At 33.9% G+C, this 17,159-nt stretch overlaps 1 protein-coding gene across 1 annotated transcript; it reads left to right on the plus strand.

Moving 5' to 3' along the window:
• The first annotated feature begins 1,476 nt into the window (after positions 1-1,476).
• Positions 1,477-5,686, plus strand: LOC107606904 (cation/H(+) antiporter 15). Its single transcript, XM_088494649.1, has 4 exons — positions 1,477-1,728; positions 2,562-3,563; positions 3,992-4,509; positions 4,945-5,686. Exons 1-4 carry the CDS (start codon positions 1,477-1,479, stop codon positions 5,684-5,686), a joined length of 2,514 nt encoding a protein of 837 aa, XP_088350775.1.
• Positions 5,687-17,159: the final 11,473 nt, after the last annotated feature.

The raw sequence follows: 17,159 nt of genomic DNA on the forward strand, positions 1-17,159 counted from the left end.
TCTCGATTGCTACTACAGGAGCACATTCGAGGCATGGAAGGTCGATAAAGTTTTCTCTAACATATCGGGCTTGAGGAGGTATCACCGTCTTTTGATGATTGTACCTTTATTCAAGGTCTTTCCACAGATCTGCAGGATCTTTTAATCTGGGATATTCATTTTTTAATCATACGTCAAGATGACGACGAAAGAAAATTATGGCTTTGGCTATATCCTTCTGGGATGTATTATTTTCAGCCTTAATGTTATCTCCAAGATCCATTGAATTAAGATGGATTTTAACATCTAGTATCCATGATAAATAATTATTTTCAGATATATCAAAAGCATTATATTCAAGATGAAAGAGATTCGCATAATAAAAATTTGTTACTTGAAGTCTTCCTAAAATTTCGTTAGAGTTTCGTGCTGATAACGTGTTGTAAAACAACTAAATAAATAAATAAGGAAGATATAATATAAAATAAAAAAGTGTTGATAGAAGACTCTAGCATTAATATAATTAGCTCAATAAAGATTATTCATATATTTATATGTAGTAACGAAAAGAGAGAGAGAGAAAAATTATGTATAAAGAGAGAATGATATTTTATTGCTTCTGTGTGTGTTGTACGTAAGGCTATGAAACCTTATTTATAGCTGTACAAATTCAACCTCTATTAAAGGTTGGTCTTCAAATTTCTCTTTTGAAAACTTCAGCCTTGTGAAAAAATGGGCATCCATCTAAGCTATCTTATCACAACACAAAAGAGACACTCTCGAATTATTACTGAACAAAGTATTTTACTCAAATTTTGTTCTATTTTAATAGAAAATGTGATATCTCAATATTACTAAAATTTATTTTAAATGTCGTAAAATTAAATCAAATTAAAGATTAAAAATAATAATTTTAAAAACATTAAAAATAAAAATAATATTTTAAAAAGTAATTTCACAAATAAATAAAAAGAGACTTGTAGATCTAAATCTGACAGATATTTATTGCCTAGCATAAATTCAAAATGTAACCGAACTACTACCAATCAAATAGAGCATTACGCCACAAAATTCTACACTTTAAATTAGAGCAAAGAATATCGTGGCTATGGTAACAAAGTTTTACATGGCTCCACCCATAGCCCAATACCATCAATTTCTCCTCCTAAAAATAAAATCATCACCCTCCACTAATAATCAGGAATCACAAAACAAAACTAATTTTAAGATTGCCTCATAACCCACAATTTAACATTACCACTTGAAGCTAGCTAATTAATAATTTGACTCTTATAACAAAAAATGGTGGTGCAAGATCTCCATGAGCTAGATCCTTGCAATTCAAGGATTTGGTGATAATTATTAGTTTAATTTTTACCCTACATTGATAATTCCTCCCCCTTCATTCTCTTCAATTACACCCAAAATTTTTCATATGCGTATCTTCATAAGAGCATTTGTTCTATCTAGCTAGTTTGTTGATTTTGGCAACAAGTCATGAATACAGCTACATTGAATACCTCAACAAGCACCTTGGGACATGAGGCAACCACAACTAATAACACCATATGGGTGTGTGAACGCTTCACAAGGGCTGCAAGGTCAAGAGGAATATTCTTCAGTGATAACCCTTTGTCTTACACGATGCCAGTGCTTATTCTCCAAACCTCCGTTGTTGCATTGATCACCACAACCTTACAACTCCTATTAACCCCCTTTGGCCAAACTAGTTTTGTTCCCCAGATGCTGGTAATTTATTGCTTCTAATGTTTTAATATATATTAGAGAGTAAAGAAATAACATAGGTTTGATTGGATTTTTTATTTGTGTAAGATGTATGTATTCATAATTGATAATTCTTGTTTTAACCAAATTCCGAGTTTCATATTGAAAAGCGGTTTAGTTACAAAGAAATGAAAATATATTTTGTGAAGTTTAAGATTATACCTGAAAGTATTATACATGGTTGATGTGCATGCCAATACTTATAAATTGTAAATCAGTGCTCATTATAAATACCCAATTCATCTTTGAGAGATCAAAATAATAGTTTAGTGGTGTGTCCTAGGAAATGAATAACGTAAAAATAGTTTTCTGTTGTTAGCTCTTGAGTTTGTCGTTATCTCATTCGTATTAATCCATTATTGTTAACACTGCTAAAAGAAATGGATTAATAGTCGTTGAAAATGTCTCTATTTTGCTCTCCATGACGGATCAAGCTTTTATAACGAATAATTTTAGTTTTTCAAAGACCAACTAGATATATAAAATTCAGGACTAAATTATTTTAGAAATTGAATAGACCGATACTCTTTTAAACACTTATCTATATTTTTTAAGGCTACATTGTTATTTGTGATTAGTCTACTTGTATTTATTAACACATCAAAGTTCTTACATTTTATCAATTTTTTCATACACACATGCATATATAAGTCTAGTACAATTTAGTTGACCGAAAGCATGAATGCATGAATCATTATATTATATGTGTCGTCTAATATTCTAATATTCTATACTGAAACTGACAAGTAACATGATTGCTCCTCAATTGTTTTGTAACATTTTTTAGATGTATTCAGGGAGGATTAGCACTAGGACCATCCATCCTGGGACAAATCGGTGTGGTTCGAAAGTATTTGTTCCCACCAAGAACCTTCTACGTGAGCGAGACCATCGCCTTTTTCGGCAGCATGATATTCATGTTCCTCATAGGAGTCAAAATAGACCTAACCTCAATAATCACAACGGGTAAAAAAACGTGGGCAATTGCACTCTCTTGTTTCGTATTCCCCATCGTTTTCACCGCAGTAACCGCCCTCACACTCCGCGCACTATTCCTGCTCCCTCAAGAAAACCTCTACACTTCCATCTTCTACGTCTCTTTCTACTTATCAAGCTGTTCGTTCCACTCCACAGCAAGCCACCTCGCAGATCTGAAGCTCTTGAACTCTGAGCTTGGCCGTTTGGCCGTTTCTTCCTCCATGATTTCTGGAACAATCTCTGCTGTTTTGATAACTTCAGTTTTCTCACACCATGGTTTGAGGAAGGGCTCTAGGTCGTTGCAAATGGCGTCGCTATCGTTTCTTTTCTTGGTGGCTGTCATAGTTTTTGTTTGTAGGCCCATTATAATGTGGATGATAAGGCGAACCCCGGAAGGAAAGCCCATTAAGGAAGCCTACATAATTACGATTTTCGTAATGATGTTGTTGTCTGCGTTGTTTAGTGAGCTTATTGGGGGGCATTTTATGACTGGGCCTATACTTTTGGGCCTTGCTGTGCCTGATGGGCCACCTTTGGGCTCAGCGTTGAGTGAGAAGCTGGATGCTTTGGTTTCGGCAGTGTTCTTGCCGTTGTATTTTCTTTTCAGTGGGGCAAGGTTTAATTCCTTTGCACTTGATGCAACGAGCTTTGCGGTTGTGCAGGTTTTGGCTATAAGTAGCTTCCTTGGGAAGATTTTTGGAGCAATGTTGCCTTCGCTTTATTGCAAGATGTCTGTCACTGATTCTCTTTCCTTAGGTCTTATCATGAGTGCACAGGGCATCACTCAAATGCTCTACTTGCAAGGTTCTATGTACCTCAAGGTAAGAATTAATCACATCATCAGCTATATTATTTGACTAATTAAGAAATGATTTATTGATTCATATTTATTTAATGAAAAATGTTAGAGAATTAATATTTTTTTACTAATATTAGCCAACATTTTGAGACCACTTTTTTTATATTATTAAATTTTGTGATATAAAATTTAGTATTTTCGATTTAGAATTGATGAAGTGTTGGCAAAAAATATAATTTTATTAGTTATTTAACATTGTTTTTATTTAGAGAAAAAAAGAGAATTAAAGTATACATTAGTGTTACTAAATTTATAGCATAAAATGACATTAATGAGATGCCTTTTATAAAAATAATAGTTAGTATTATGTAAAACAGTCTAATTTTTATATGAAAATATTTGTATATGAATAGTGACTAATTTCTAAAAGCCATCCTAAATGCGTTGCAGATTATAGATACGGAAACATATGGCAATGTGGTGATATCAATGATATGGTTAACCGGAGCAACCACACCTTTAGTGAAATTCCTATATGACCCTTCGAAGAGGTACTTAGCCATAAACCGAAGAAGAACCATTGAACATGCATCTCCAGACGTGGAACTCCTCCTCATGGCATGCCTTCACAACGAAGAAAACACACCATCCATGATCAACATTCTCGACATGTCAAATCCAACAGAACAAAGCCCCATTTGCTTCTACGTCCTTCATCTCATTCAATTAACCGGAAGAGCAACACCGCTCTTCATAGACCACCAATCCACTAGCAGCAAAACAAATTCCCTATACTCCACCCATTCTCAACACATCATCAACGCTTTCAGATCTTACGAGCAGCAAAATGTCGAGAAACTTGTCGTCAATCTCTTCTCATCCATTTCTCCTTATGAAACAATGCATGACGAGGTTTGCATGCAAGCCGCGGAGAAAAGGGTCTCTATGTTGATCGTCCCATTTCACAGGCGAGTAATAACATAAAAATTACTTTCTTTAATTTAGGTAAAAATTTAAATACAGTTGATTTATTGTAAATTTAAATAGTTAAAAATTATTAAATAATTTAATAAATTAAACTAAATTATTATCTAATTATTTTTTAACTGTCAACTTAACAAAAAAATAATTATGTATAAATTTGTATCTTTAATTTAATTTTTATAATTTTATATATATAATATTTATAATGATATATCTATTACATTTAAAATTATTTATTTATTTTGTCAATGAACTATAACTCAAATGACATAGTCTCTCCATATTCAAAGAGTTGCAGTTCAAGTCTCTTTATCGTTGGTTAAAAAAAAATTATTCAATTTATTTCAACAATAACTAATAAATACAAACTAAAAAATTTAAACTGATGTTTATTATTTTTCAAATATTTTTGTTCACAGGCAATGGAGTTCCAACGGTGTAGTAACTGAATCAGCGCATCCGATTAGGGCATTCAACCGTCAAATATTGAGAACTGCGCCTTGTTCGGTAGGAATACTGGTTGATCGTGGAACTTTGAGCAAGAGCAATTATTTAACGTCTGCTTCCTTCTATAGCGTCGGAGTCTTGTTCATAGAAGGCTCCGACGATCGCGAAGCGTTGGTTTACGCGATGCGCATGGCGGATCATCCTAATGTGAGTGTTACAGTGGTTAGGTTAATAGAGCCAAGAAGAAAAAGTAGGAACTTAATGATGAGAGATCCAGATGGGGATTTAATTCATAAGTTTAAAGTAGAGCACTGCATTCAAATCAAAAGACATGACTATAGAGAAGAAGTGGTGAGGGATAGTGTTGAGATGATTAGTGCGATTAAGTCTTTGAATGGTTGCTTTGATTTGATTATGGTGGGTAGGCGCCATGCGAATGGTGAATCTTCATCGTTGTTTAATGGAATGAATGAGTGGAATGAGTATCCTGAACTTGGTGTTGTAGGGGACATGCTTGTTTCTTCGGATTCTAGTTATGATGGTTCTGTTATGGTGGTGCAGCAACAAATGTTAGGGTTTCGTGGTGGTGGTTATCATCATCCTGATTTTCATATGGATTCCAATAATGGTCCTATGATCCATCATCCTAGGCAAGAAAGATCCCCGAATGTTGTGGAAGTGCCACGTGATACAAGGGTGTGGCCAATGGTTTAATTAACGACATTGGATATTGAAAGATTTATCAACAACATATAGATTTTAGAATTTAGACCCGTAAAACAATTTTAGAAAAGGAAATCATTCTTGTACATATGTATATATTATCAATTTAATTTTGATGTATAGATATAATTCAAGGTATTTTATGTAATTATCTAATTTTTTTTTAATGATTATTTACACATTAAATTTGACTGTTTTAATCCAGGTTAAATTTCAATTTTATTTCTATTATGTAAAACATTTTATTTTGTTTATTATTAAAGATATAATCATTTATATATGTTGTCTCCTCCCATAACGGATTCAAAAATTTTAATATGAAGGGCAAATTTTAGATAATTTTTTTTCATTCTATAAAAATAATTAACATATAATTATTAGTGTTAATTATTTAAAAAATTTATCAATATATATATATATATATATATATATATATAAATTTTTTTCATAATTTTATCTTTAATATTACATAAAAGAAATATAACAATATTAATAATAAATTATAAAATTATAAAATAGCAATAAGTTATAGCGTGTTTAGTTAAAAATGATCAAATATCTTATTAATTAAAATTAATTCTTTCAAAAATTTTAAAAAATTTAAAAATAAATTATAAATTATTAATTGAAAGACATAGTACCCTTATAGAATACAAGATATAAGATATTTTTATAAATTTTTTTTCTTTTCACAATGTAAATTTAAAAAAAATGAGTTTTTTTACAAGAAAAAATATCTAAAATACATAATGTAATTACTAAAATATAGCTATGTAAGTCATTATTAATATAATAATATAAATTTTAAATATAAATATAAAAAAATAAATATTTTTTTAAAATAAATATAGAGGTTATTATATAAAAACTAATTTGAAAGGTACAAAGACTTGAGGGTATGATATTAAATTAGTTAAATAAAAAAATAATAGTGAATAAAACAATTAAGACATAAATCCATCAAATAATAAAAAATAATACATATAAAATTACTAATTACATAATATTTTTTATTTTTTAAACACATATATCATATATAAATATAGGGGGAGGCGAGGCCACTACTCGCCCCCTCTAGGTCCGTCCCTGTCTCCTCTTATATCAGTTTAAATTTTTAAAAGAAATGATTTTATGATATGGTATCAAAACTTTATGTCCGAAAGACTTAAAATTTAATCTTTGGTGAACCAAAAATAAAATGTAATATAAGGCAAAATAAAAAGAAAAAGCTTCTAAGAAAAGTGGTTTCATGACACTTATGTTACTTTTGTAGTTATATTAAAGTTTAATTACTCTACAGGTCCTTATAGTTTTACCAAATTTTCAATTAGGTCCCTATACTTTTTTCTTTTCAATTGGTCTCTATAATATAATTTTTTTTTTCAATTTAGTCCCTGTTAACATTAAACGTCTAAAAAACATTAGTAAATTGTGAATTTACTTATATACTCTTATCTTCTACCTATAATAAGTTTATATTTCTCTGAAATTTCTCCCCTTACTACAACAATTCCTGTAGATAGCGGTGGAAATTTTGTGACGGTTTTATAAAACCGCCGTCAAATGAATAATTGCGTTGCATAGCGCGGCGGTTAAGAGTGGGGCTGCAATCAGCCTTTTATTTAGCGGCGATTTTTCTAGAACCGCTGCGATATGTAACTTGGGGTGAATTATTATTTTACATTTTGCGGCGGTTTTCTTTCAACCGCCGCAAAATACATTTAACTACATATTTCAATTTTTTTTAGTAATAAGCATCTGGGTATAATCTAGTTAAGTTAAAACTACTTTTTCAAACTACATATGTTTAAATCGTTATTACTTAAACTCGTAATACTATTTCTAGATTCGTTTTGCGTAAAAAAATTTACAAGTTAAATAAGTTATATATGTTAACTCATGTGAAATTACCAATAAGATTTTCAAATTTGCATTCAAACATAAATGTAAAAGAAAAAAATAAAGTCTTTATATACTTAAAATAAAGTTCTAACGAGCATAAATTAAAGTTACTTTTCTTCGAAGTTATGCCTTACTAAACCTAAATCAAGAAACTCTAAAAGTAGATAAACATATAAAATTGCGACCCAAACCATTAAATTAAGGGAATCAATGTAACTCTTATAATAAAATATCAAAATTACTTTTCAACATTGTATTGACCTGGCGAAAAATACTCTGTCAAGAATCTATGGGTTTCACGTCTTACAGGATCTGATATGTCATCTCCATACCATGACTTTTTGTTCAAATTAAAGCACCTTTTGGTAACATGTATATCATCTTCTTTTTGTTGGTCTTCTAAAATTTTATTGTCTTCTTCCGAAACCATATTGAGATCAAACTGCATGGATCTGTCAATTCTAACGGAGGAGATATAATCTAAATTGGAATAAATGACCATTTGTACTCATGAAAGATGATAACGTTGATATATGTACTCATAATAGATCGAAACTGATCTTGTACCCACGAAAGTTGCCCTTCGTATGACAAAAGTACCCTACTTTGGTTATGCACTTGCTTCGTTATTATCTGAACCTACGTGGCACTCCCAACCCTCCAAAACTCTATCATTCTTCAATTCCATTTCTAATTTCAACCACCCATCCCTATTCCATGGTAGCAGCTTCTTCCTCCTCTGCCGCCATGGCTGCTCTTCCATCCTTTCACACCTTCGCTTCATCCTCGCGCTCTCCTTCCCAACTCTCCCTCTTTTTCAAATCCTTCTCCATCAAAAAGTGAGAAGCTCCAAACAATCACAAAACACCTATGGGGGATGAAGAATACCATGCCATGCCTCCATCAGAGGCCATTTTTCGATTTGGGTTCAATCCCTCAAAAATGACGTCCTGAACCGGCGTCGAACCACAGGTGCCGCTGTTGTTTGGAGATCACAAATCCCACACCAGAGTATGAGACTTTTTCCAAAACGGCTTCAAACCAGTCGTTCGTCCCTGAGATCGGACCTGACGGTCTCCCTCGAGAAGCTTTTGTCATTAGCTACACCGAGAAGGTACGTCTCTATTCTTTGCTCCTCAATTCAATTCCGTTGTTACTTCATTTTCTCATTCTTTGATTCCTTTCTTCTCCTTGTTGTAGAACATCGAAGAAGAGAAGCTTCAGTTGCACAGACAACTTCTCTTTCTCTGGCTATTTTTTTTATTCATTTGGATATGGCGATGAGTTTGTGCTCGGTTCTTGATTCTTTTTGTGCGGTTGCATTTGCGGCATTGTTTCAAGTTAAGTTTTTTTTACTTCCATGGTCGAATTGAATTCATTATTTTTTTTATCTTTTGGTTTACAAGTAATTTTAATTTTTGTTTTTTTGAAGTAGAAATTGGACATCAATTTTATATAATCCAATGATTCTTCTGGCAAAGATAACTAAAATTTGGTGACTATGAAAATTGAAGATGCAATAACAAGCTAGGAAAGCAATAGGAGGGTTTGGAAAAGAGGGAGAGTTGAGAAGGAGAACGCGGGGATGAGGCAAAAGTGCGAAAGGACGGAAGAGCGGCAGTGGCGGCAGAGGAGGAGGAAGCTGCCGCCATGGAATAGGGATGGGTAGTTGAAATTAAAAATGGAATTGAAGAGGGATAGGGTTTTGGAGGATTGGGGGTGCCAGGTAGGTTCGAATAATAACGAAGAAAGTGTATAACCAAAATAGGCTACTTTTGTCACACGGAAGGCAACTTTCGTGGGTACAAGATCAGTTTCGATCTATCATGGGTACATATATCAGTGTTATCATCTTTCATGGGTACAAATGGTCATTTATTCTCTAAATTGTCTTCTGAATCAAACTCTTCCCCATCTAAACTGTCAGGAACTATTTCCCAGAATATTCAAGTAATACTAAAAATATCAACATGCATACAACAAAATAAGTATATTCAGAAGAAACTGATAACTCCCAAGTCATTAGATAGTAATTTAGAAAAGAAAATGGACGACAATATGCTAAGACAATTTTAAAACTAAAAGCAAATAAACAACAATTACCATCTCCCTTGTTGGTAATTTGGGAAAAATTCTTACACAGAAGCTCTATAACGAATGTTGTGCTTGCACAGCATGAAGAAATGTCCTCAATTTTCATTTGTCCTATTCCACTGTCATGTTATGTTTACTAATATTTAAAACTCGTAACACTATTGGAATTGATATCGAATATTAGATATCAAGATTATCAAAACTGCAGCATTAAGAACAACAACAACTGAAACATCATTAAAGATTTGACGTAAACTAACTTTTGACGAAAAAAACCGGTGAAAGAAAAAAAAATCTGCTTTTATTCATGAAAACGCACAATACATTAAAGACTTAACTGCAAATAAAAAATACACAAGTTTTTTGTAACCAAAGAAAATGGCGTACATCGTTGAGTTTATTTAACTTATTCATGACACAAAGATCCTTTTTAAATCACGTTAACTTTTTTCATATAAGCATTACGCAACATCATCAAAATTCTCTAAAGCATTTTTTGTGTGGTCTTCTATATCATCCTCCCTGTCAACTATAAATCTCCAATGTCACCTTCCGTTGACATGTTCAACCTTGGCTGTAGAGAAAAACCAATTTCAGCTTCTTCATTCTCTTCTCCCATGTCATACAAATCTCGTGGTTTCAGATGAACCACAACACTCCATTCCTTAGCTACTTCATCATCCACATAGTATACAAACTGAGCTTCTGATGCCAATATGTATGGTTCATCGTCTTCTCGATCACCAGTGTGTATCGGACGAGAGAAATTAACGCTGGTAAGGCCCAAATAGTCTTGTTTGATGCCTCTGCTGGTAGTGGTATTTGAACAATACCAGTGTGAAATGACAGCTATAATTCAATTCAATTATGTCCAAATTTTTTTCATAATACGGAACACTACCAACAACTACTCTATTATCACGCATGCTTGCATATATAACTTCTTGTATTAGATGATACATAACTCTACTGTTTTGGATTTTCAGCCCGTCTTCCTTTGTGATAGTTCTAAACTCTTACCCGTTAATGTTGTATGCCCAAAAACGTCTTGCCTAAATCATGGGATCGCCTGCAAGCAACTTCATTTCTTTCGAATGAAGCGTACTTTTCATTGGAACCTGGAACCACATAACATTCATGCTTTATATTAAAATCGGATTTCATAAAGTACGAATTCTAGGCTAAAAATACATTGGTCAAGTTAATATTCTATCAACCTCATGCTTGAACCACTGAGAAAATTTCGCATGCACAACACTGTCTATTTAGATTGCGACCTTGTTTGAGCCTGTAACCTTCGCTTTTTTTCCCTAAATGTACATTATGAGAGAAAAGAAAATTAGTCAACTAGTCATTAGGTGAAAAGAGTTATATTTGTGTTTTAAAAATACGTGTGTATACTTACTCAACAAACAAAACCACGACCTTGCAGTTGACTAGCACATGACGATGTGCTTGATGCTTTTCCATTGGAGTGAGTTCGAAATGCGAAACAGCCCCTAATGCCTTTCCAATAGCTGGGAACATAGTTTCCCCTAAATATGTGTAACATCAACGGGTTGATCATCAACTCTCCCTGGTCGATTGATTCTAGTCTCAATATTATCCAAATATCTAGAACAGAAAGTTAGAATTTTCTCAGATAAATAGCCTTCCGCAATTGAGCCTTCTAGTTGTGCCCTATTACGAACATACTGCTTCAAACGACCTGGATACTTTTTATATAAATACAACATAATGCTCAGTATTTACACAATTAATTCAACTGATTGTATTAAAGGGATTTATTAATAAGCTAACCTTTCTATTGAATACATCCACCGAAAATGTACTAGTCCACCAAGATTTACTTTATCAACGAGATACACTGTGAGGTAAACCATGATGGTGAAGAAAGATAGAGGGAAAATCATTTTCATCTGACACAGGATTTGCACAACATGATTATATTGAAGGTCAGCAAGATGTATAGGGTTTATGGCTTTCCCACAAAGTTCTCGAAAAAATGATGACAAATTTGAAATTACATTAGATACCAGACTCAGAAGTGCATTCTTCACCAAAATTGGAAGTAATTGTTCCATCAGAATATGGCAGTCGTGACTTTTCAACCCAGACAACTTGTGCTGTCGCAAATCAATACAACAAGCAATATTGCTAGAGTAACCATCTGAAAAGACCATATTCTGCAGAGTCTTCAGGAATACTTCTGTGAATTTGACATCGTAAACATTGCAGAAGGATATTTACCACCTTCGTCCAGCCACAATTCAGACCTTATGCCCATACATTGTAAATCTTTGTGAGCTTTAAGATTGTCTTTTGATTTGCTGCTATCGTTTAAGACGGTGAAGACCACATTGTCACAGATATTTTTCTCTATATGTATCGCATCAAGGTTATGACGCAACATCTGATCCTTCTAGTACGAGAGGTCAAAGAAAACACTTTTTCTTTTTTCAGTGCGAGTCATCTTCATCCGCATCTTGACCATTGCGTCTTTTTCTGGCTGTCATAGTTGAAATCTTTCTAAATGAAGTGTGCACATTAGACTGTTGTCTCAATACATCTGTTCCAGATAACTTCTTCGGTGGATCTCTACCTTCTACTTGCCTGTCAAATCTATTCCGGTTTAGTGTTTTATTTGTGTCTCTGATTCAAAATGCGGCGATGGTTCATGAAACACCATTTTTTACTGTCTTTTTAGCCGATGAGGCTTAGTGTCCAAGTTAAACGTAGGACACGCTAACCCACTATGCGTATTCCAACCAAATAGGTTTTCCAATCCTGGAAAGTCGCTGATAGTCCACATTAGTGCCGCACACATCTTGAAAGTGTTTCCCTCTTTGGAATCATACATTTTGATGCCATCCCATAATTGCTTCAACTCATCTACCAAAGGCTGCAAGTAAACATCTATCTCGTTACCTAGCATTTTCGGCCCAGGAATAAGCGTGGATAGAATAAAAGATGTTTGTTTCAGGCAAAGCCAAGGCGAAAGATTATGCGGAATAAGAATCACAGGCTAGATAGAATACTTTGTGCTCATATTCTCAAAAGGATTAAATCCATTACTCGCCAAGGCTAGGCAAACATTGAACGGATCCTTTGAAAAGTTAGTATACTTTGCAACAAAATTTTTCCATTCTTCAGCATCCCTTGAATGCCTCAGCAAACCATCATTATTACACGCCTCTTTATACCATAACATGTCAGTTGATGTCTTGTTGCACATGAATAACCGTTGCAGTCATGGTATAAAAGGAAAGTAACAAAGAGTCTTGGTTGTTATAGGTTTTCCATTTCTTTCCCACCAATATCCCACTATATGCATGCTAGAATTATTTTCCATCCATTTAATTGTGGAACCCAATACTGCTTAGGAACATAGTCTTGTAAGTTTCGCTGTTATTTGTGATAATTGTTAACACATCTAACCAGTAGAAAATTAGTAGAATAATTAATGAGAGATTTTTTCTTTTTTTTTTGGGACCGAATTAATTATTGTTTATTTAGCATTTTATTGTAAAATTTTGGATCTAAATTTTTAAATGTTCCATAAATGTTTCAATTTTTCACGTCCAGTTCCCGCTTTAGATCCTAAGCATTTTGAAACTTGGCAGTGTCTTATTCTAGCACTTGGATACTGAATTTTTTGAAACAAAAATTGCAACTTCAATGGCCTATGCAGATTCAGCAGAAGAATTGTGGAATGATCTAAAAGAGATGTTTGAACGTAGAAATGGACCACGAATCTTTGAGCCGAAAAGAGAATTAATCAATCTAAAGCATGGAGCGATGACTATATCGCAATACTTCACCAGAATTAAGATGCTATGCGAAGAGCTAATTCCTTATTATCAAGTGCAATGTAACTATGGAGATGCACGTTCAATACAAGAAATTCTAGAAATTTGATAACAAATTTTACTCATGGAGCCTGTCAGGTTTAAATAAGGTTCTTTCACTAGTGGTTCAAGAGGAGAACCACACACCAATTGGTGTTAGTTTTTCACCAAATTAGGGGTTGATTTTTTCGTCAAGAATCAACTTGTGTAGTGAAATCATGGTAGAGGAAAGCGCCATATGAAGAAAGATAAGCCTATGTATGTGTTCTCATTGTGACTTGTTCGGTCACATAATGGAGAAAATGTTATAAAATTTATGGATTTTCTCTAGGTTATGGTAGAGGATGTGGAGAGAAACCCGCAATCCATCATGTAGCAACCTCTTAGCAGAACAATGAGGCAAGCTTATCTCTAAACCTAGATGCCAACCAGGTTTAATAACTCATTATCTTGCTCAACTGCCAAAAAATTCAAGAACTGTCAGCAAACGAAATCCATTAAAGTGTCAACACTGGCAATTATAGTCCTTAACTCATCACTATCAAGATCTCAAATGCTTTTAAATTGTTAGATTTTAGACAGTAAAACAACCATATAACTTATGACAAACCTTTTTTTTCCAAAATTCATGCATGTCTCAAAACCTTTTTTAGTAACCCTCCCAAACGGTACACAATTTCAAGTCAAAATACATTGGAATAGTAATTTTGAACTCTAAAATCACACTGAAAAATGCCTTTTATAAACCTGAATTTTGTGTTAATCTCTTATCAGTTTTTCGTTCTTAAGAAACACACAAATCCCAATTATTATTTGGACATAATTACTTTAACATTCAGGATCTCAACTCATTGAAGAAGATTGGGAAGGTTGATTTGAGCAATGGGTTATATATCTTGAAGGCTGATCCACCTTCTAAGATTGATTCATTACTGCAACAGTATGATGTTATAAGTGTTAATAATTTCTGTAATTTTGATATATGACATTTTTGCTTAGGTCAAGTATCAAATAAAGTCTTTCAAAATTTGCTTGTGTCAAATAAATCTTCATTTAGTTCAATCTATTCCTTTATCCATAAGCTTAATTCAAAAAGCTTTCTTTCGAATAGAAAATAATATATATATATATATATATATATATATATATATATATATATATATATATATATATATATATATATAAATGCATTTGATCTTATTCATTGTGATGTTCGGAGAGCTTACCATATTTTCATATATAAGAAATACAATTATTTTCTAAGTTTAGTTGATGATTGTACTAGATTTTGTTGGATTTATTTACTACATAGCAAGAATGAAGCTGCAAGATATCTCAAATAGTTCCCTACTTCTCTATTCATTTATTGGGACACAATTCAACATCAAATAAAGTGTTTCAGATCAGACAACACAAATGAATTAAGAGAAATGGACAAATCGATCTCTAACTTTTTGGTCTGCAGACATTTAAATTTTTAAGGATTTAAAAATACATTTAAGTCTCTAACTTCTTCAAAATTTAGACACATTGATTCCTGAGTCTAATTTATTCTATTTTAAAAATTCTCCCACGTGTGCATCCGTATCGACCAGGTCAGTACAACGAAAATCACGTTTAATTTTTTCGTTGGGTCTGACAGACCCAAGTGAACATAAGAGATTGATATGTCTAGATTTTGAAAAAGTCAGAGACTTAAATATATTTTCAAATCCCGAAAAACTTAAATATCGTCTACAGATCAAAAGTTCAAGAATCTATTTGTCATTTTTTCAATGAACTAGTATTTCTATTTTCTTACCAGAAAGAGGAGTACCACATCAATCCTCATGCTCATACAAATCACAACAGAATGTTGTGATAGAAAAAAGTATCGACACATCTTTAATATAGCAAGAGCATTATATTTAATTTTCAGTCACAGGTTCTAATCTGGCTACGGGGAGAGTGCATCACCACTGCAATGCTCTTAATAAACAAAACACTACTATCGATCCCGTTTCGGTGACAAAGATGAGTTTCAGAGGCAAAGCATAGATGAGAAGAAGGGTGGTTGTAGCAAGCGGCTAGAGAAAAAAAAAAGAGGAACAACTATATGCAATTGGTCAATTCTATGGTGCTTTTTGTTTGGTATTTAACTTTTGTCCAAATTATCTTTTATATAGTAATTTTAAAATATTTAAATTTTTTTAATTTTTATATTTTTAAATTTAAAATTAATTATTTAATCTATTTTAACAATTAAATAACATCTTTTAGGCACCATAATAAATACTTTTTTACCTTCATTTAATAATAGTTTGAGATTGATGAAATAATGGAAGAAAAAGTATAAGGAGACAATAATTTTAGTGTACAGTGTGTACAATAGAAGTAAAACACTACAAAAAAAAAAACGGGACTTAGCAGCTACAAATTGCCGGCGTTTTCTCAAATTGCCGCAAATTGGTTGAATTGGTGCGGTTCTTATTGCGTAAATAAACTCCGCTCTGATTGATTTGACTTGAGGCGGTTTTGGGTACCAGCCGCAGCAAATAACCTTGTGTGGGGGGCGGGGTGGGGGGAAGGGTTTCGTTTCGCTAAAATACCCAAACAAAAATTAATAGGCACCATTAAGCTTCACCTTTTGCACGCAAACCCCAGCAGAGCAACGACGCCAATCGTCGACGTCCTCCCCAGCCATCTGTCCCGGTGTCGTCGTCGGCAGCCTTCCCCCTTGCCTTGTTGTGAGTTGCAGATCGGCCCCTCTCCCCTCAATCTCGTACGTTCTTCTCCTTTATTCCAATTTAATTTTAGTGCTGTTGATAAATTAATTTTGCATCAATTTCATCTCTATGCCTTCTGAATTTTGGTTTGAACAACACTGATCGATTGATTTTGCCCAAATTTTCCTTTCCCAAATTAACATTCTGATTCAATTTTTTCCTAATTTCTGAACCCTTGAATTCAACCCACCGCCACCCTTCGTATTTTGTCGTTTGTCTCCTATCATCCAACAAGGAGTTGCGTTCAATTTCTCCTCAGGCCAAAGAGAGACCCTCCTAACAGCCAAGAACCAACTGCCGCTCGCGGCCGTTCCACCCGTGACCACCGCTTGCGAGTTCAGATGTGGTGCCTTTGGTGGTGGCCTCCGTATCATCGCCACTCTTGCCCGAAGATCTGCGTTCGCCACCGTTGCTCCATCAACAAGGGTCGCAAACGCTCTCTTCCTCCCCTTCACAGTAGCGTCGTCCCCCCACGCTGCTTGCTACCACCTCGTCGTTCGTCGCGTTCTTTCTCGCAGCTGCTCCGCCTACAACCGCTGCGTCTGTGAACCAGCAACACAGCTTTGGTGTCGGTTCCCGATCCAATAGATCCTTGTCCTCCACCTTCCCCTTCGCGACGGCGTCGTTCTCGGAGCCGCTTCTGGCCGTGAGTTCCCCATCGTCGTTGCCCCGAGTGGTGCCATAAGCATCATCACTGTCCAACACCATCGCGGTAGATAATTTTATATGTGCTTCTAAATCTTCTACTTGTTGAATTGCTTGTGTTGTAATATCATAGATTAGGATTGATGATGCTAGAATTGGACTTTGAAATTTTGATTGGATTTCTAGATCTGAGATTTGAAATTCTGCTTG

The sequence above is a fragment of the Arachis ipaensis genome, chromosome B7, assembly GCF_059453495.1.
Source record: "Arachis ipaensis isolate K30076 ecotype BB chromosome B7, ASM5945349v1, whole genome shotgun sequence".
Classification (NCBI taxonomy): Eukaryota; Viridiplantae; Streptophyta; class Magnoliopsida; order Fabales; family Fabaceae; genus Arachis; species Arachis ipaensis.